Raw genomic sequence first — 21,649 nt, forward strand, 5'->3', positions numbered from 1 at the left:
TCTAGCCATACAACAGCAGCAGTCCATTATCTGGTCCCACTGAGTCCGTCCAACTTTACCTCTAGTTCTTGTCAACATACACCCTCATAGCTGGAATCTTCTTGGTCTTTTCTTCCAGAAATGATCATTATTCATATACTCCATTGTCAAGAAACTTCTTGGGTTGGGAAAAGAGAAACAAACGGCTGTGCCCCACTTCCAAGGAAAGACGGTCTCTGCAGTTCCACTAAGTTATCAGTAGGTGGCGGTGACACCGTATAAACCGGTTCCAGTTTGATCTCTGTTTATTGAAACAATCCATCTCCTTTTGCCATTGAGGTTACAATATCTATTTTTAGTGTGATTTGATGGGCCTTGTCTGTAATTTAACAATATTGGAATCAAACTCTGATACCTAATCACATGGATGTAAGCTCTATTAGATTTCAATTAGCATTCCCTCTGATCTGATTATTAAGCTTTAGCCATTCAAATGGCTAACAGGGAAACATTTAGATAATTGCAGCTGTCTGGGGTTATTACATTTGGTATCATTTTCACAGAGTGATTCATGTAAAGACTGGGCCATAAAATTTGTTTTTGTTGGTAGAGACGAGAAACTATGGCTTTTGGGGGTGTGGGGCACTGTTAAAGCATTAGTAGGATCTTGCGGTCAGACATTTGGGGTTGTTTTTTTCATCAGGAGGGAAAACGAATATAGGGTGCTTGCCATTTAGTTATTTTCCAAAAAGATATTCTTAATTCTCCATCGACAGTATTGTTTCATTTGGCAAAAGAAAAGAAGCATTAGTCAAGTTTCCTCTTCCTCTCGTTTAATTGAACTGAATTACATTTGAACTGGACAGATTAACCCGCATCAAAACTTATCTCCTACACAAAGGCCTTCCTGAGTAAATGAAATTGGGGTCTCATGCCTCACCTAATACGATTCCTAAGTACAAACACTAGAGTTGTTTTACCAAAGTTTCTAGACCACTTGGTAAGGATACTGAGGCATGCTTTAAGCATAGACGGGGTCATTGGCAAAATGACCTTAAAGGACACTTCAGCCCCTACCATCTAAGATTCTAGGGATCAACAAAATAATTGTCCCTCCCGCAAAAGGCCCTCAGACCCTAGGAGCAGCCTATGTGCGGGCCCTGCTCTAGAGAAGCAGGGAACCTCACCTACAGAAAGTCACCCCTCTACTCTGTGTGGGCCACTAAGAGCCAATTCAAACCTGGAAAGAAAAAAGTTATTGATGAAAACTATGTGTCTTTCGATCAAATACTTCATCCTTTTTTACCCACAGATAATTTGATCGTGAGTAAACATGGCTTCAAGACTATCTTCTGGGGGCACCTCAGTGGCTCAGTGGTTGTACATCTGCCTTTGGCATGATCCCAGGGTCCTGAGATCAAGTCCCACATCGGGCTCCCCACGGGGATCCTGCTTCTCCCTCTGCCTATGTCTCTGTCTCTCTCTGTGTCTCTCATCTCTCATGCATAAATAAATAAAATCTTTTTTAAAAAAAAGACTTTTTTTCTGCTTTAGGAAATAAATGTCGTCTCTGAAGATTTAAAACCAAATTGTGAGGAAAGCTCAGAATTTGCTTTTGTTCTGCTGGAAAATATTTCTCATGTGGTGATGTGAAAATGTGAATCCTCATAAACATCCTGTCCGTTCTCAGAGGCCTAAGACATACACCTCTTTGGGGCCAAGACCATAGTTTTGTTTTTGTTTTTAGATTTTATTTATTTATTCATGAGAGACACACACAGAGAGCGGCAGAGACATAGGCAGAGGAAGAAGCGGTCTCCATGCAGGGAGCCCAATGTGGGACTCGATCCCCGGACTCCAGGATCATGCCCTGAGCCAAAGGCAGACACAACCACTGAGCCAACCAGGGGTCCCAGGACCACAGCTTCTCAGTCCTGGTATTTGCGCAGGATCCAGCTCCAGGCTCCGCAGACAACAGTCAGGTGTTTCGCTGTGCCTCATATCCAATTCTATGCCAGGTCATATTGTTTTTGTGAGAACAAAAAAAAATGCAAAACTTGGGGCACCTGAGTGGCTCAGTCAGTTAAGTGTCTGCTTTCAGCTCTTCAGCTTGGTTCACAATCCCAGGGTCCTGGGATCAAGTCCCACATCTGGATCCCTGCTCAGTGGGGAGCCTGCTTCTCCCTCTCCCTCTGCCTGCTGCTCTCCCTGCTTGTGCTCTCTCTCTCTCTCTCTGTCAAATAAATAAATACAATCTTTTTCTAAAAAATGCAAAACTTTTACAACAATGATCCATCCAGCCTCATAGTTTGCCTTTAACTGTGGCAACTGTTACTTTTAGGATTTCGCTCTTTGAGTATTAGTTCAGTAATCTGCCAGAAAGACAAACATGCTAGCCTGTCCTTTAAGGTGTTAAGGAATAGTTTTCATCCAGTACAGGTGGTTGTGGGATGGGCCAGCCCCAAAAGGCTTGACCATAAAAAGAGTGGAGGCTGACAAACTAAAGGTCTGAGCCACCGCCCACGACTCATATGGGTGGGGTCAACTTTTCCCAGAAGTGCACACAATGTAGCATGTAATACAGAAAAAATGCAGAAGACATTGCCAGGGCAATTCTTTTGGAATTTAGTGAGGAGATAGGGGGAGGGGTGGAGTGGGGTGGGGGTGGGCGGGGGGGGGTGGTTTAGGGAGGGAGAGAATGGGGTAGTACACAGATATACATAAAAGATAACCAAAGAAACATATTTCCTCCTATACTGGTCTTTCCAGACTGGTCTGTATTCAATTGTTTTGGTAAAACAAGCAGCAGAGCAAACTCATTAGCCACTAATGAGATTTCACTAATGAGATCTCAGTACTGGGAGAGCCAGAGCTCAAGTTTGGGAGCCAGTGTTCCCTCAAAAGGAAATAGTATTTTCGTACAAGAGAAACAGAATGATATCTTATGGAGGAATTGCCTAAATGTTGTGGAAAAATCAATCCCTAAGACCCTAACATTTATCTCTGACTTCATTTCCTATTACTCTTCCCCTGACTCACTCTAGGTCACTCACACTGAGTCCCTGCTGCTCCTCAAAGGGTGTTCCCACCTCAGGGCCTTTGCACTCACTGAACACTATGCAGACCATTCTTCCCCTAAATACCCACACCACTTATTCTTTCCCATCCTTCAGAGCTCCTGTCAATGTTATCCTTTCATCCTCCTATCCACCTTCTGGAAAATATTAACAAGTACTCTTTTTTTTATAATAATTTATTTTTTTGGTGCCTGGGTGGCTCAGTCAGTTAAGCATCTGCCTTCAGCTCAGATCAAGATCCCAAGGTCCTGGGCTCAAGAGCCCCATTTTGGGCTCCCTGCTCAGTGGGGAGCCTGCTTCTTCCTCTCCCATTGTCACTCCCCCTGCTTGTGCTTGCCCTCTCTCTGTGTCAAATAAATAAATAAATCTTAAAAAACAAACAAACAAAAAACCAACATAAGGTTTTTCTTAGTAATCTCTACACCCAACATGGGGCTCAAACCCACAACCCCAAGATCAAGAGTCTCACATTCTTCAGACTAGTGCCCCCCCAATTTTAACATGTTCTGTTGCCCTGACATTTCTATCCTTTTTTCCTGAATTACTTTTTCTTTTCTTCACCTCACTAACCAATTATATATTTCACTCATTGATCTGGTATATTCATGTATCCTACAACAAGGGACTCTCCCTGAGGGCAGAGTTCTGACTGTATCTCTGATGCCTACCAGAGTGTCTAGAACAGTGTGAGTGCTCAAAACAGAGTTTTGAGTAAAGTTCCATTCCATATTCAGACTTTCCACAAAGACACTCTGATTCACATAAAGAAAATATTCTTTATGAGCAAATTAATATTCTAAGGAGGGTTAAAGAATGATTAAGCAACCCAGGAGACTTAATTTCTTTCTAGACTCCTCAAGCACTTGCTTTAGAGACAAAGATATATATAGCACAGTCATCCTCAAAGTGGTCCCAGGCCAGAAGAAATAGACAACGTGGAACTTGTAGGAAATACATTCTTAAACACCACCCCAGGGATCCCTGGGTGGCGCAGCGGGGATCCCTGGGTGGCGCAGCAGTTTAGCGCCTGCCTTTGCCCAGGGCGCGATCCTGGAGACCCAGGATCGAATCCCACGTCGGGCTCCCGGTGCATGGAGGCTGCTTCTCCCTCTGCCTATGTCTCTGCCTCTCTCTCTCTCTCTCTCTCTCTCTCTCTCTCTCTCTCTGTGACTATCATAAATAAATAAAAATTACAAAGAAAAAAAAACACCACCCCAGACCTTCTGATTTAGAATCTTGGGGAGGCAGGGATGCTTGGGTAGCTCAGTGGTTGAGCATCTGCCTTTGGCTCAGGGTGTGATTCCAGGGTCCCAGGATCAAGTCCCATGTCAGGTTCCCTGCATGGAGCCTGCAGGATCACACCCTGGGCCAAAGGCAGATAGATGCTCAACTGCTAAGCCACCCAGGCTTCCCCATAAAACAGATTCTTAACAATAGAGAACAGACACCTGCTGGAGGGGAAGTGGGTGAGGGGAATGGACTAAATGGGTGATGGGTTGTGATAGGCATTGGGTGTTACATGTAAGTAATGAGTCACTAAATTCTACTCCTGAAACTGATATTACACTAAATGTTAACTAACTAGAATTTAAATTAAAACTTCAAACATACATACATACATACATAAATAATAAAATTCATTCCTTATTTTATGACACAGTCCATGTTTTAAAAGCCCTCCAAGTGAGTCTAATGCAAGCTGACATTTGAGAACCCACCACTGATCTAGAGGAAATTGCTGTGGGCTAAATATCTAGAGATCTGTATTCAAGTCCTGATTTAATTGGGTGACTGGTTCATTCCTTCACCTACTTCTATCTGTTCACTTACAAAATGAAAGAGATGCTAAATTTTTATTACATGCTTTCAATGTCCTATTGGTAATTCTTAAACTCACAGCCCTGAAGTTCCCATTAGCCTTGTAATTGTGTATTTGTAAGTAAGTAAACATCATACCTCAAGTGAAACTTTCCTTTCTTTCATCCTGGTCTTTTTCTTCTCAAAAAAGCCTGAATTAGTGAGCAATTCACACACAACATTCTTTACGAGGACCATCTTTTTGTGCCAGTTGCCTTTCCCAGCATCTGGAACAGCCCTCTCTCCTTGTTTCCCCCTTTTTCTGCTGGATGTTCTTTCTCAGTTTCCTCTACTGGCTTCTTAGCCTCAGCCCACTCCTTATATGCTGGTGTTCCTGTCTTGGATCTTGAAATTACACACAATTCTTGGGTGGCTTTGTCTTTACCCTGACTTTATTTCTCGAATAAGCTGATGACTTTAAGATATTCCATTCTCTTAGAACTCCCCACATTAAATCATCTGTTCTGTTTCCAGCAGGCCCTCAACTCAACATGTCCAAGACAGAACTCATCCTCTTTCCCCCATCCTACTTTGCCTCCTGTCTCTCCACGAAGCAGCCCAAATCAGAAACTGAGAACTCCCAGAGGCTTTCTCTCTCCTTCCCTCACATCCAGTCACCATGACTGGCAGACCCTTGTTCTTATATCTCTCTTTACCCAACTCTCTTCTTCACTTTCCAATCAATGCCTTTAACTGGTCACTGGCTTCATGGTTCACACACTCCAGCCTGTCTGCCACACTGTCCTTCTGAAACTCACACTACTGATAGCTACCATATAAACTCCCTTAGCGACTTCCAGGCTGCTGTTCCAGCTTCTCTGTTCAGTCACATGGCCACATACCATCTTCTTCCTGCCTAATCTTCTCATTTTTCTCTACCATACATCAAGCTCCACATATAACACCAAGGTGTTTCACACCTCCATGCTTTGCCACAGACTCAACTTTCTTTGGCATACCCTCGTACCCTCTCTGACTAACTCACACTTGTCCCTCAAAAGCCATCTTTGATTAACTTTCCCAGTCATCCCTGGTTTCCTCTCTTCCAGGATCCCAGAGCACATTGTTCTTACCACAAACATAGCCCTTATCACTCTTTACTAGAATCACTCATTTACTTATTTCTCTATCAGCCCATAAACTCTTGAGAACAGGACCCCTATTTTATTTCCTCTGTAACTCCAGAGCCCCGCACAGTACCTGACACAAATAAGTGCTAAAAAATGATTGACACATTGATTTTATATGTATATATAATATATAACTATATATATGGATATATATATAGAACTATAATATATATATATAATATATATAGTACTTTTTTCTTTGGAGATTTCTTTCCTCATATTAGCCATGTGTGTCAGTGTTTCAGATTATTTTAACCAATTTGACTAAACGTGGCTCTGGGCAGTTAAAGACAGACATTTGTGCTTGATCCTAGAGCAGGAACTAAGAAAGTGAATTTACCCAAAGGGAAAGTCTCCAACCTGAGGGCTAGGGGCGAGGAGTAAGAGCCTCTCTATAGGAGCTGTGACATTTTGAAAGTACCAAATTCACCATCACCTTGAGTCTTTTCTGTGGGGCAATAGGGGTGACAGAGGTGGGGGCTTTTGTCCTCTCTTGTGGGCAGGTTTCTTTGGTGAGTTTTCCTTTTGTGGTGCCTGTGGCCACAAAGGAGGCTGCCCCAGGAACCTCCACCTATTTTTAGCCTCAGTTCAACACCCTACAGTCAGCAACCCTCTCACACACCACTATGTCAACTTTCAATCTTGCTCTTGCCAGTATGAATCACCCAGGGTTGGCCTGACAAATTGAGAGAATAAGAAAGTGAGAATAAAAAAGACTTGCAGTGAAAAGGCAAAGTCCTGGACAGTGGAAAGTTGCAAAGACGCCCTGACATCTAATATGTCTAGTAGCCCATCCCCTGACTCCATGCTACTTTTATCAAATGGTTTCATGTATGTTCATATGCAATGTGATTCGAATGAAATTCGCTGTGATCAGTCTGAGATGTGGAGCCTGAACTGGAAAACCTAGAGTCCTCCCTAGGATTCCTCTTTAAGGAAAATTTACCTGAGAAATGAATGGTTCTAGGTGTCACCTGAGTCAGACTGCACTGGGCTGTATTTTCCAATTAGATTAGCAGCTGTATGTTTTGTTATGCTAGGTCAAGCTTTTGAGGTACAATATTTGCTGTTGGAAATGCTACTGCTTCTGAAAGCCATCAGAGATCTTCATCTGAAAACCAGTTGCTGGGCTTTGACAGCTACACCTTCACTGGCTCCAGCCAGCCACACGTGTCTATGGCCCCTCAGCTTTGCAGTCCATTGATGAAAATTCTGATGATGCATCATCCTGCCTGGCAACCTTTCCATCAACCAGACTGATTCCCATTCAGCTCCCTTCCCTTCATTCTACGTCACTAAAGGATTTTTGACACAGGGGATACTGTAGACAAGTGATCAATTATTCCTCTGAACTAGAGCTTCTGCCCCAGTTTCCTTTTTGGTGTCTTGTCCTGGGGAGCTGGGCGAAGCAGTAAGCAGGACTCAAAACCTTTGGTATGGAAATAGATGAGATCCTTGAGGAGGGAGCTTCCGCCTTACTCTGGGGCCCACTAAAGGTTACTCTCGGGCAGCAAGAGAGGGAAAAAAAGAGAAGGGGGGGGGCACTATCTAGGTCTATTTATAATCTCTTCACTCTTCTTCCAAATGTGCTAATCCCCAAAGGGCTGTGTTCCTTGGGGGCTCTGGTTGGACTTCCCGGCCTCCAAATAGCTGTTATTCCACAGCGCCTCCTTCCTTTCTAAAGTGGGAATAACACCTTACGCATTCCAAGGCAGAAGCTGGACCTGAGCAGTTCTTGAGAGGATTTCCAGATAGAGGAGAAAAGTTGATTGGATGAGGAGGAAAGTATTAGCAGAGAAGAAGAGTCCAAAAACAATTATGATAGGTCTGAAGAAAAGAGGATATTCGGTGCCTTAAACAGGGGAGTGAACAAAGGAGACACAAAGATGAATGTGTTCCTCCCCACCCAGCAAGTAACCATTACACTCCACATTCTTCCACATTCTTAAGTGTCTAACTGGAGTCAAAAGCAGGACATGAGCAATAATTATGCACTGCAGGGCAACATGTGACCACAAGCCCAGTATGTAAGATAGACGATAAGAATTAGGAGGGTTCAGAAGAGAACAGAGTTCTCTAGGGAAAGAAGGACAGGGAAGGACTCTTGGAAAGGGCAGGCCTTGGCAAGGAAGCAGAAAGAGGTTGCTCCTTGGATTGTGTGTGGGAGCAAAGGACATAGCCCAGGGAAACCCAGAGCAGCTGGAGCAGTGTTGGTGCTGGGGAGAAATGGAGATCAGGAGTGACCAAGCTGGGCAGAGTCTCACTCTGGAGGGTTTTTAATTCAGGCTGAGGAATTCAGACTCCATGCTGCAGGCCATGGTACGTTTCTAGAGGCTCTGTCACAGGAAATAATGTGATGAAAATGTGCATTAGAAACAGTAGGGAAGGGGTGCCTGAGTGGCTCAGTTGGTTAGAGTGTCTGCCTTGGGTTCAGGACATGATTCCAGGAGCCTGGGATTTGAACCCAGCATCCAGCTCTCTGCTCAGCAGGAAGCTTGCTTCTCCCTCTCCCTCTGCCATTCCCCTAACTTGTGCTCTCTGGATATCTCTCTGTCAAATAAACAAATAAAATCTTAAAGAAAAAAGAAATAGTAGTGAAAAGGGATGTAATTATATAATTGTAACCCTTTTATATTACTCAAATTTTTAGTCATGTGAAGTGTTATGTTTCAATTTAAAAATTAATGTTAATACCATAGAAAAGTATGATTTATGTCAATAGCTTTGCAGATGTTTAAAATAGAAACAGGCAACATTTGTAGAGGGTGAAGAGCAAGAGTAGGAGGGGCAGTGTGGGGTGAGAGGTTTGCAACTGACTTCCGCCTTCTGAGTGAGTGGCTTACCCCTTCTAAGCCTCAAACTCCTTTGTTTTGTTTTTTTAGATTTTTGAAATTCATTTATTCATGAGAGACAGAGAGAGAGATGCAGAGACATAGGCAGAGGGAGAAGCAGGCTCCCTGTGGGGAGCCTGTTGCCGGACTTGATCCCAGGACCCCGGGTTCATGACCTGAGCGGAAGGCAAGACACCCAACTACTGAGCGACCCAGGTGCCCCTCCAACTCCTTTTTCAAACAAAAATAATGATAGCCACCTAACAGAATGGTTGTGAAGATTAAACAGGATAAAGCACACCAAGAGCCGACCCTGTTAAGTGTTCAGCGAACGCCTACATAAACGAGAGGCTCCAGTGGTAAAACTGGGCCTCCGCTCATTCCGGAGGACTGCGAACGGGAAGGGCAGGCTGGGGTCCTTGCAAAAGCAGGATGAACGAACTGATCAGCCACAGGGGTTTCAGAAGGAACACTCCCAGCTCCCCCTCGGGTCTGCGATAAATGATGGACTATCGTCCCACCTAAATATCCAGTCTCGGTGCACGTCTTTAATCCCGCTTTCCTAAAATCCCCTCAAGCAAATTGGGCTCCCGAGGGAGTAGTTATTCCACAGATGGCCTGAAGGTGTCGCTGGAGACAGTACCATCCACAGCACCTCTGCTGGGGGGGGGGGGTCAGGATGCTGCCTTTCCTGAAGGAAACCCCCCACCGTGGCTCCCTAACTCCCCTCCTCCACGCTCCTGACCTGTAACGTAGCCCCTTCTATCTCATGTGCGTCCCTGTCCTTGCCGGTACCTCCCTGTCCCGATGCCCCGACCACGTGGGGGTGGATCCAGGTCCTTTAAGGCGGCAGGGCCATCGCTGTGATTGGCCACTCAGCCTTCCCTGTTGGCTCCCCATCATTGTGTTCATGTGGATGATTATCCAAGTCCTGCAGTCATGCTGTCACCCCCACCCACAGGCCCTAGCCTCCTGGGTTTTCATTAGTGAATTTCGGGGCACCCCTCTCTGTCTCCCTGCTATTTAACTGCTCCTCTAAATTGGCCCAATTTTCAGGTATTAACATTTAAAAATTCGGTGATGCATTAATCAACCTTGATTTCTGAAAATACTAGTGTTCATGGTAAAATCATCCCTAAACTGTAGCCTACAAACAGCCCTAGGATATAGGAAATAATGAGCATTCCTGAGCCAAGCTAAGTGACTTATCCAGAGGGACATGTCACAGTCATGAGACTAGACCCTGACAGCGGGGACCTGGAGTAAAGGAAAAAAGGTTCCAGGCCAATTTCCCCCTCTCCCTTCTCACAGCTTCTGCTTGTGACCCTTCCTAATCTCTCATCTGCTTTGAGTACTTAAAAAATCAGCCTAAAAAAAAAAAAAATCAGCCTAAAAATAACTCTCAGAATCAGTATTTTTCTAGGTCTCCCCCATTAACAGCCTCAGAAATAAGCCTCCAAGACTCACCTCAATTTCTGATACTTAGCCACATAATCTGGGGCTCTGCTCTAAAAGGAGGCTTGGGAAAGATATTATCACATGATTAGGAGAAGGGGCTAAGGATAAAAGTTCTTAACTATTTGTAATCTGAAGCACATCTTTTAGCGACTACGGCTCTTGTTTACCTCTGTCCTAAACCATTTCCAAGACCTTAGACCACAGAGAGGGGAAAATGTGCACATATAGTTTCTGGTGGCAGATTTTAATTCTGATGCTGAGAGGGATCATGAGCCCTGCACCTGCTTCTAGAGCCTGAGAACAGGGAGCACCTAACATTCGTGTCCCATGTCCTGCTAAGTACCAGGCTCTTCTATGGAACTGCCCTAGTGCTGAGCGTCCTCATACCCTGACTAAACTCAGAATGAATTTATACCCCAGACGAAATAGCAAATATACTGGCATGCCAAGGAGGCCGTGTGCTGTTAAGCTTCCACCCCCATCTCCCTGCTCCAACTACTCCGCCCTGAACACAACAGAACACGAACAACCCCACACACCTATAGATATTGCTTGGTTACTGCCAACAAACAAAGGAAAAGGGAGAGCCAGGAATCTGGGCCAGAGTGACATGAGCAGGCCTCCCTCTGACAGCCAGTTACCCAACAGGCAGACTGGGCACGTGGTTGGGGCAGGAGTAGAGCAGGAATCCAGCAACATGTTTATTAAACGGAGTTTAAAATAAATAATTAAAAAAAAAAAAACACCTTAACAGTCTTTGTGGGAAAAATCAGAACTTTGTCAAATTGGTTATACTTGCTTGACAGTGTAATGCTTGAAAGTTCTTTGGGGGGCAGAGCTCTTTTCAGGGCTTAGAGCTTCTGATTGCAATCCTGCCTGCCAGGAGCAAGCCAAACCTTCTGGACAGACCACTTCGGTGCCCCCTCCAATTCCACAGAGGAACAGAGACCCTGGAATACCAAGGGAGCCAAAGGTTGGGGCCTTGCCCCAAAGCACCAAAAAGACATCATATGTCAGCTTTTTTCCCCCTTATATTTTTTTATAAGAGGTTGTAAACTCAAAGCCTGGGGGCTCAGTTTAGCCAGAAGATGCAGAACTGCACTTTGTTTGATTCTCATGTTTTACAATTTTCACATCAAAATCCATTTTCTGAATTTTTTTTTTTAACAGTGGACTATCAGTACCGAATTTCAAATGCTGCTTGACGACAATCGTTTGAGCTGAGTGTGAGGGACATGCTCTCCTGGGTCTAGTCTGTTAGAGAGGCCACCAATTCCCCTTGGACTCGTTCCCTTGGTTGGCCTCACTCCATTGTGGGCCTGCCTGCCCCCTAAAAGGTAGATATTTGCGCTTAAGACCCTTTAAAGCTTTGTTCCCCCGTTAATTTGCAGAATTTGTAGCAAAAGAAACACATGAAGGCCTTGACAGTGTTCCTTTTACGGCATGACAAATGAAGGTCTTAATGGTCTTTCTTCAGGAGAGATCCAGAGCTTGGGGGCTCCAAGTTCTGAAAGGGATGGATGGAGGTGCTTGCTAATAATGACCAGAGGAGGAAAAAAGACAGGGCCTGGGATCAAAAGCAGAATATAAATGCAGAATTTCACCGTGGGGCTGCCAGTGGTGTACTTGACTTCAGGACTGTGCCATGGCTCCCTTTTCCCCCACTTGGCTGTATCAAGCAACAGGTAGCCCTTTCCAGGAGTTTAAGTTGCTGGGGCTAAAATAATGTTAGTTTAATTGGCCAGGACAACTGGCACAGGACACCCTATCCATGATGTTAAGCCAAATATATTGGCCCACGTACCCTGCTGCTAGGCCGTTGGGCACTTCAGACAGTAGGTATAGTCCACACTGTGCATTTCCCTCTCAGGAGGGGTGTGTGAAGGGCCTGCATTCCCTCAGGCCTCTGATAATGCTCCTTCCCCCACAGGGGTGCTCCTGCCCAGAGTGAAGCCCACTGAGCATCACTGGCCATCCTGTCATTCCTTATGGCTACATCCTGAGCAAAAATATAAAACCCCTTTGACGTTAATGTACTCTTTCTTCTGTCTCTTGCATGAAAAAGAAAAAAAGCCAAATGACATTTTAAAAATGAGTCATCTAAGATTTTAACAACTTCACAATGTCGGCGGGCAAACTCTAAATGTCCAAGAGTCCATAAATGTCTTTCTAAACCAATCATCAGTTTAGCTGCTTTCTTTTGCCCCAGCTGCTCATGTTTTCCAATTTCCAAGTATGTTCTTTATCATCCAAATTGTAACGTTTGTTGATTTAAACCACTATGTGGTAGTGAGAAAAACACGTTGGGTCACATTCAAAACTGCCTCCTAGGTGACAGAAAATCATATGGTACCTCCTTGGGAATCCCTACCACAGGGACAGGTTATCAAGCCTCTCAGCGCCTCCCCAAATTTCCAAAAGCCTCATGACAAATCAGGAAATGCCTGGGCCTGACTCTTACCACTAGGTGTCACACTACACAATGAGGAATAAAGACTACCAGGTCTTGAAGTCCATCAGGAACCTGAAGCAATAAAAGGAAAAAAGCTATTGAAATAGATATTTTTATTCATGCATGATTTTCTTTCTTAATGGTCATTTTTAAACCTGCAGCTAAAAATCCTCTTCTAAGGTAGATAAATGGGGCCTTTAAAATACAACTTTTGCTTCTTTCTTCTTCCTCCCTCCCCCCTCCCCCCCAGACACGAATATTCCCAGATAGGGGAACATCAGCCCTCTATTTTACCTAATGCTTGGATTAGAAAATATTTTGAGTATCGTCTTCAAAGATTACAGTGCATTCAGCCTCATTTATACGATGTGTTTTCAAAAGTGTTAATACTACAACTGCTTTGGTCCAATGATTGATACGTTGGAATAGAAATTAGATAAACTGCCATCGGGTGCCTAGGCAAATTTCTTTGCATTTCAGTCTCTTTTTGGGAAAGTAGGAACTATATCTAACAAGAGGAGTTCTGAGAACTAACAGTGTATTGCAGTAAGTGTTGGGAATCCTTCTAAAAACATACTGTGATATTTCTAAGAGACATGGTCACCCTGAGGCAGTTATTATGTATCTGTGGACAAGTAATAAAATGTTTAAGCTGGAGAGAAACCTTAAATGACGTTAAATCCAATATTATTATAAAAGCCGGTACACCACAGCAAAGTTAACTGATCTCTCCAAATTAATAAGCAATTAATTAGAGGTAGAGCCTGCAATTGAGATTTATTTATAGCTGTTGTGACCTGCCTCAATAATTGTATAGTTTGTATATTATATGCCTACAGAGACAATGGAGTCTATCTTTGGAAGTTTTCATTATAACATGTGATCATTACTATCCTGAAGGTTGTTGTTTTTTTTTTTTTTTTAAGACTTATTTATTCATGAGAGACACAGACTGAGAGGGAGAGGCAGAGACACAGACAGAAGGAGAAGCAGGCTCCCTGCAAGGAGCCTGATGTGGGACTCGATCTCGGATCCCGGGATCACGACCTGAGCTGAAGGCAGGCATCCAACAGCTGAGCCACCCGGGCGTCCCTATCCTGAAGGTTTTATTTCTTGATTTTAGGGCTTTTTCCCCCCTTATATTTTTTTATCTCACTCCCCCGACCCCGGTTCCCTAAATTCAGATAGTCGGAGGAGTGGAGGGAGAAGAGATGAGCAAAGGGTTGGTTAGTATATGGCCAGTCAAGTTAAGATGATTGCAATATAATCACCAGAAATTTCTGCAAAACTATAAAGCTTCCTAGAGCTAGTTCTGAAAAACTCTGACCTGAGTTGCTTCATTTTGCCTGGACCAATTCTAGAGATAGAAAAATTCTGTTAGAGGCTGGTTGGCTAGGAGAATGGGGGTAGGGTGGGGAACGTAAGTTATATTTCTGCAGGTGAAACCAAAGGATGAGGAGCCCATAGGGGCTATGCACAGCGCCTGGAGAGGTCCAACTGCTGCCCTCTCCGGGGCAGGAGAGCAGGGAGCCAGCAAGAGGGTAATGTTAGGTTGGCGGGAGGGTGGCCTTCTGTAGGATGCTTTGCAATCTAAACCATCCTTAAGGCCCAATCTTGGGTAAGGCAGTGCTCAACCTATTCTTCAGCCTCTTCCAAATGCTTCTGGAAAGACACGGGCTGGGTACCCAGAAGTAGGCTCTGCAGCAGCACAGTGCAAATCAGGAAACATGACCTCAATAATTATTTTGTTCGTGCAGGGCAGCTAGCTACAACCTCTACTACAAAGATTAACACCTTGCTTTCCCTGAAAAAAAGTATGGTCCTGTTCAGCGTTTTCGCTGAATACAGGGCAGAGTGCTTGCCTCTCCACCAGTCAACAGGACTGTTAATCCCGAGGAAATGATTTGAGGGTTGTCCAAGCATTTTAATGCCAAAAAATGCCAAAAGCTTTTTGGCTTTCAATGCCAAAGCATGCACAACTTTTACCTGGTTGGGGTGGGGTGGGGGGCTCGAGGGAGTGCTACGTGTATCCCAGCGCCACAAAGAGCCTGGCATTGGCAGGATGGCAGAGGCAGCCGGCGACCTTCTAACCCGCCAGTGCGCCCTTCCCCGCAGAGGTTTGGGGAAGCAAATCCCTACGTCCAGCCATCATTTCCACTCGAGTTTTCAAAAGATCAAGAAACGGAAAGGTTGGCAAACCCCAAGGAGGAACTGCCTGGCGGGTCTGCGTTCATTGGGATCTCAGCAGCCGACGACCCCAAATCGAATCGATCGTGGGAAACCCCAGGGAAAGAAGGCTGCTTGCAGAGGGACGGGATTACGGAGCGCGAGCTGCAGGGAAGTACCGGGGGAGGGGGCCTCGGTCGGGAGGACTTTCCAGCCGCTCAGCGTTCATCAAAAAGTTCCCTGTACATGACCCCAGTGGCTCATCGCCGGGAGTTTCTCTGATGAACCCGGCTCAGGGTTTAGGCTTCTCCCCCTCCTCCCCCTCCCGAGCAGAGGACGGGGCCAGTTCTCTTTTCTGGTCTGACTGGCTTGGAAATTCCCCGCGCCTGACCCCGCCCCGGAGAAATCCCCTGCCAGCGCTTATAGGGCGCCGCGGCGGCGCTGGCGAGTCCACAAGAGTCGCAGCCGGCGGTCCTCGATCCCGACCCTGCGAGGCAGCGAGCGCGCAGCCCGCGGCCGAGCGCACCTGGGCAGCCTCGCCGAGCCTTCCCCGCGCCATGTTCCAGCAAGCCGAGCACGCCCAGGACTGGGCCATGGAGGGGCCCCGGGACGCGCTCAAGAAGGAGCGGCTGCTGGACGACCGCCACGACAGCGGCCTGGACTCCATGAAGGACGAGGAGTACGAGCAGCTGGTGAAGGAGCTGCGGGAGATCCGGCTCGAGCCGCAGGAGGCGCCGCGCGGCGCCGAGCCCTGGAAGCAGCAGCTCACCGAGGACGGAGACTCGTAAGTGTCTCGGGGCGGGTGGGGACGCCGGGCCTGCAGCGCGAGGCCGAGGGGCGGCAGCCGACCAGGGTGTCGGCACCGATCGCCCTACACCCCTGGCCCCGGGACCGTGCAAAGCTGCCGGCTGCGCTGCGGGCAGCAGAGCAGGGTCGGATCCCGGGCTGGCGGTGCAGCAGCTCTGCGGTGCAGCGCGCACCCCCCACCCCCCACCCCCCAGCCCCGGTCCGGTGCCTGCCGGGTCGGCGGGGGCGGGGCGGCGGCGGGGACGCGAAGTCCCCGCTTGCACAAGGGGGGCGGGAGCTCCTGCCCCGCGGGCGGGCGCCGCGGGGCCGGGAGGGGAAGTACAGGGCGTTCCGGCCCGGCGGGAGGGCGGGGCGGTCTGGCCGGCGCCCGCCGAGGAGGGAGGGGGCCCGGAAAGTCCCTGGGCGCCTGCCAGGAACACTCAGCTCATAATAACCTCGCGGAAAACACCGCGGCCTCGGCCTCCAGAAACCCCGGCCTTGCGCAATCCCCCGCAGCCCGCGCCTCCCTGGGCCCCACGCGATGCACTCACCAGCCCTGGGGGTTTTTCCCTCTCTTCCCCTTAGGTTCCTGCACTTGGCCATCATCCATGAAGAGAAGGCCCTGACCATGGAAGTGGTCCGCCAAGTGAAGGGCGACCTGGCCTTCCTCAACTTCCAGAACAACCTGCAGCAGGTGCGCCGGCTCGCCCAGCCCTGTGCCTCTGACCCACTGATGAAGTTGGATCTAGCTCAGTTGCTCCCAATCCTTTCTAAATTAATAATCACTGGGCATTATGTACCTTGACCTTTTACATTGGAATCGGCCAACGTCCTAGAGAATAAAGAAAATTCTATTGATTTGGTGAGGCCTATGATGAAAGCCCACCTGCGGCCTCTGGCATTTATCTTGCCCTTCATACCTATCTGGGAGGAGCAGCACCCACAACCAGTAGATCTCCGGAGTTCAAGGGAAGACAGACTCTTGAGTTTGGGCCATGGCTTACCCTCTTTCTATTCCCTCTTGTGTTTGTAGACTCCACTCCACTTGGCTGTGATCACCAACCAACCAGAAATTGCTGAGGCACTTCTGGAAGCTGGCTGTGATCCTGAGCTCCGAGACTTTCGAGGAAATACCCCCCTACACCTTGCCTGTGAGCAAGGCTGCCTGGCCAGCGTGGGAGTCCTGACTCAGACTTGCAGGACCCAGCACCTCTACTCCATCCTCCAGGCCACCAACTACAATGGTATGTCTGCCTGCCCTACCCTGCCCATCAGAAGGCAGGTGACATGGAGAAGGGAGAGGTGGGCCAATGTTAGGAGTCCAGGCAAGAGCTGAAACTCTGAATACTTGAAAGGTTGAGAAAATATGCATGCAAAAGGTCTGTTTCATGCCTTGATAAAGTTCATTCAGAGCCCAGATTCTGGGTTCTCCAAATTCAGAATTTATTCCCTAAAAGAAAGTTCTGCTTGAGATCTGAGGGTTGAAACAAGTGGTTATATTTGCTTCATTGTTCTTCTAGGTCACACATGTCTACATTTAGCTTCTATCCATGGCTATTTGGGCATTGTGGAGCTTCTGGTGTCTTTGGGTGCTGATGTCAATGCTCAGGTGAGTCCTTCATGTCTCCAGATGGAACGCATCGGGGCTCCAGGCCCTCCTCAATAAGACTTCACATGTTGTTGTTGCAAGTAGAAATTCCAAACTCAACCATAAACATCTCAAATTCCTTTTGGTTTCAGGAGCCCTGTAATGGCCGAACCGCCCTCCATCTTGCAGTGGACCTGCAGAATTCTGACCTTGTGTCGCTTTTGTTGAAGTGTGGGGCTGATGTCAACAGAGTTACCTACCAGGGCTACTCCCCGTACCAGCTCACGTGGGGTCGCCCAAGCACACGGATACAGCAGCAGCTGGGCCAGCTGACCCTAGAAAACCTTCAGATGCTGCCAGAGAGTGAGGATGAGGAGAGCTATGACACAGAGTCAGAGTTCACAGAGGACGAGGTGAGTGTCAACTCCATTGCTCTGCACAAAGCAGTACCCTCCCAGGCCCCTAGAGCTCCTCTTTATCCAAAGAGTTCAATGCAATGAAGTTCTCCCACTTTAGTGTTCATGACCAGGAGTATCCCAAAAGTGTGTCTTTATTTTTTGCTCTTTTTAAAGGAGAGGAGCATTAAAGAAAAACTTCCTTTGCCCCTGAGGTTAATTTATACTTGGGTTATGGAGAATGGAATCCAAGAGTACTTGATAATGGCCCTCACCGTTATCCCAGTACCTTTGACAAAACTCTGGAAGCTTAACATGGCTTTTTTTTTCTCTTGTTTTTAGCTGCCCTATGATGACTGTGTGCTTGGAGGCCAGCGCTTGACGTTATGAGCTTCAAAACATATCTAAAAGAACACGGACTTGTATATTTGTACAAAAAGAGAGTTTTATTTTTCTAAAAAAAAAAGAAAAAAAAAGAAAAAAAATCAAAAGGGGGTACTTAAAACCACACTTCACATTCCCTAGCCAGAAACATTTACTATGGTGGATCAGCCCTCATTTTGTAATTTTTTGTGAACTTTGGAAGGAGGACAAGATCAATGGAATTCAAAGAAAACCTTGTTCAAAAGTTGCCTTTGTGGGATTTCTGAAGGAGGTTATGCAAAATGTGACAAAAGAACTACATCGCATTGTGCTTTTTGATTGAATCACCATAGATTCAGTGGCTGTGCCCAGTGTGGGATGCATGACAACCAGGTGTAATGACCCGGTGCGTCATTAAACCTTTGGGGGGGGGCGGTGTGGGGTTAAAAGTCACTACCTGCCAAGGTTTGTGTTTACCCCCCTGTAAATGATGTACATTGTGTATTTTGTTGGTAATTATTTTGGTACTTCTAAGACATGTATTTATTAAACAGATTTTTACAAACAGAATTATCGTGATCATTCTCTTTGGGCTGCCATGGGGCTCCCAACCTGAGAGTCATCCGATCCTCTGGGGAGGTGTAGAGCTGTGTGGGAGTGCTTACCACAGCCAGCTACAAAGCCCTTTCAGAGAGCAGCTTCTCACGCTGTGTAAGCCAGCCTCCCTGCCAGGCTTTGCCGGCAGCCCCAGGGCCCTGTGCGTGGGAGAGGAGGCTCTAGCAAGATGATAGGAAACCACCATTCTTAGGGGGTGGGGGTGGGGTAGGGGTGGGGGGCTTCTTGGCCTACAGCTGGAATCCTCCATTGTTATCTGCTTTCATCTTGGTTTAAGCTATGCCAGGACTCTTCCACTTGAGGGAATTATTTTGATGAAGAGAACTATGCTTAAATCACATTTTATATTACTGGGAAGGCTCTTAACTATAATACTAGAAGTTCCTAAGGAATGAGCTCAGAAATGGAACGCACTAACATTTATTAGCAAGTACCCACCTTTGAGCCTTCATTTCTTAATTTATAAACTGGGCTGTTCTAAAGATTGTACAAGATAACACACGTCTAAAGCATAGCAGAGTGCTAGGCACATGGTGCTAGAGAGAAATGCAAGCTACTGCACAACATCCTGTATTTCAAAGGGGAAGAAACCAGTCCAGAGAGAATGTCCAGTCTGGGGTCACCTTGCAGGAAAGGCAGGTGGTTAACTTCCAGCCCTTGTTTCCAGGTGATTAATATCTTTTAACTGCATTCCACCTCTAAATCAACCTATTTTTACCAGCTGTAGTGAGTGATACTAAAGGCCTAAAGAGTCTTTTCCCCAGCTCGGTCCATCTGCTAATTCTACTGAATCTAATAGAAGTCAAGAGCTTGTGAAATTTGAGTTTAAATGCTCTGTATTGATGTTTTCATCCCTAAAAGACATTTCTTGCCTAGGTAGAAAGAGTAGTATAGCCAAGTTCATGGCATTATATAAAATACAGAATGGCATATAAATGCAATCCATGTACTTTGGCTTACACCTAAGAAAATATTGCCATTACATTATCTGTTTCCGGATCCATAAATGCTGTCAAAATCCAGTGAGCATGATGATCACCTTCCTCTCAGACCAAAAAGGAGCCAATACGTAGTGGCTCTTTTAATATATAAAGCGTATATTGATTGTAGATTGGAGTGACCCATCAAAGCCAGCCCTGTCTTCCTCCTGCAGCCTCAGTCATTGGAGCCGAGCACTGTGGTGGCCCCGCTACCAGCTTTGTCTTCTCTCAAAGTGCTCCAGGCCCATCACAGAAATTCCCTGTGCACCCCAGAGCCCATGAACACAGGTGCTATGTGATCTAACACATGAATGTTGACCAGGTTCGGCTCTGTCGGCTGATGGGTAGAAGAGGTAGGTAAGACGGGTGGTGGGGGGAAGAACCATCACCTCATATTCAAACGAACACAGGTTGGAAACTTGGCTTCCAAATTTGGAGTGATGCCCTTAGCACTTCATAGTCACACATCTCTCTCTCTCCTCTAATGGTACTGAATTTGTGCCAAGTTGTTTGTCACCCTTACTCCAGCTCTGTGAGAAGTTTGGAAAAATGGGGCAAAGGGATGTGGCCCACTGGTTTCCTCAGGCTCCTTGGTAACTGGCTTTGGTGTAGAAGCAACACCTTCCATGGTCATGGCAGGGAGGGGCTTCTTCTGACCCATTTGGGCCCAGCCTCTCCCACATTTCTAGGCCTCAGCTTTTCTGCTCATCAGGACCTCCACCTTAAGGGTGGATTCCATTATCAGCATAAATCTCTCAAGAACGCTGGACCCATTTTCTTACTCTTGGGGTCTTCCTGTTTCTTCACCTTTCTTTCTTTCTTTCTTTCTTTCTTTCTTTCTTTCTTTCTTTCTTTCTTTCTTTCTTTCTCTTCTTTTTATCTGAAACCTATTTTCTTTCCTTCACGCCACTAGTTGGGTGACTGGAGCCTGGAATTCCCTAAAGTAAAATTTTAGAACCGAAACACTCTAATCTGCAGAGTCAGTCTTGGGAAGATTTCTAAGCAAACAAGAACAAACGTTTTCAAAGAAAACAGTGCAGCAGCCTGAGAGCCTTTTCTGCCCTCAGATTTCTTCCAAGAAGCCAAAGGTCCTGTCAGGACAGGTAGGAGTAAGGGAGCCTTGGGAAAGAGGGAAATGGCAGAAGGAGGGAAATAAAAAGTCACGTCAGCAACTTCCTCGAATTTAGTTCCTTGATTCCTTCTGCCTGCCTCATCCCCAGGACAAATTTCCTTTATAGGTCACATGTACCAAGTCCCTCCCATAAGGAAGGGTTTTTCTTTAAAGAGGGAAACAAACTCCAGTCTGAGCAACTGGAGGGCTGCCCTGTAGGGCCTGGAAGCACGGGAGGCTGGGTGCTTGGAGGTATTTGCAGTGAAACCTCAGTTGCTACTGGAAGTGATTAAGTGCTGAGGGTGAGAACTGAGTCAGTGAGATGGGTTCTTCCTTCACACCCCCCTCCTTCCTCCCCCCCTTTCATCCGCTTGCCTTAGGTGCAGTTGAAGTTTCCTTCGGCAAGAAGGGTCAGAGTGGAACGCCAGTCAGAAACAGGCCCAAGAAACATTCCCCAACCCTGGTCCTTGGACAAGAATATCCCAGGTTGGCTCCCCATTTAAAGGGAGCATTACATAGAGTAAACCCACACACCCCATGTGTTTTCCTCCTAGAGAAGTGGAACTCTCAGACTCATTCATTCATTCCCGTTATGAAGCACCGTTATTCCCCAGGACCTGTGCCAGGGACCAGAGCCCCCGGAGGAGCCAGCCACAGCCTCTGCCTCCAAAAACACCTTGCTTAGGTTGGAAAGGGAACTGAATAAGCACATGTAAGACAGGAGGGCAAAATAAAGCACAGGGTGTGCTGTGAGCTCAGGTCAGGGGCCTGCAACACTTGAGTGCAGGCAGATAAGATGAGTCTCAACTTCGCAGCTCTGCACAAAGCAGTACCCTCCTGGAGTCCTAGAACTACTCTTTA

General features: G+C 46.5%; 1 protein-coding gene across 1 annotated transcript; it reads left to right on the forward strand.

Annotated features, from left to right (window-relative positions):
• The first annotated feature begins 15,392 nt into the window (after window positions 1–15,392).
• Window positions 15,393–18,652, forward strand: NFKBIA (NFKB inhibitor alpha). Its single transcript, XM_041760267.1, has 6 exons — window positions 15,393–15,734; window positions 16,322–16,430; window positions 16,770–16,980; window positions 17,257–17,345; window positions 17,477–17,737; window positions 18,062–18,652. The coding sequence occupies exons 1-6, from the start codon at window positions 15,508–15,510 to the stop codon at window positions 18,107–18,109; spliced, it is 945 nt and encodes a 314-aa protein (XP_041616201.1). The 5' UTR covers window positions 15,393–15,507; the 3' UTR covers window positions 18,110–18,652.
• Window positions 18,653–21,649: the final 2,997 nt, after the last annotated feature.

The sequence above is a fragment of the Vulpes lagopus genome, chromosome 6 (genome assembly GCF_018345385.1).
Source record: "Vulpes lagopus strain Blue_001 chromosome 6, ASM1834538v1, whole genome shotgun sequence".
In the NCBI taxonomy this organism is placed as follows: Eukaryota; Metazoa; Chordata; class Mammalia; order Carnivora; family Canidae; genus Vulpes; species Vulpes lagopus.

Bases quoted from the DNA above. Each gene is read 5' to 3' on its own strand.
- NFKBIA (XM_041760267.1), top strand. From the start codon at position 15,508: ATGTTCCAGCAAGCCGAGCACGCCCAGGACTGGGCCATGGAGGGGCCC. The intron at 15,735-16,321 runs GTAAGTGTCTCG...TCTTCCCCTTAG, and splicing joins CTCACCGAGGACGGAGACTC to GTTCCTGCACTTGGCCATCA. The intron at 16,981-17,256 runs GTATGTCTGCCT...TTGTTCTTCTAG, and splicing joins CCAGGCCACCAACTACAATG to GTCACACATGTCTACATTTA.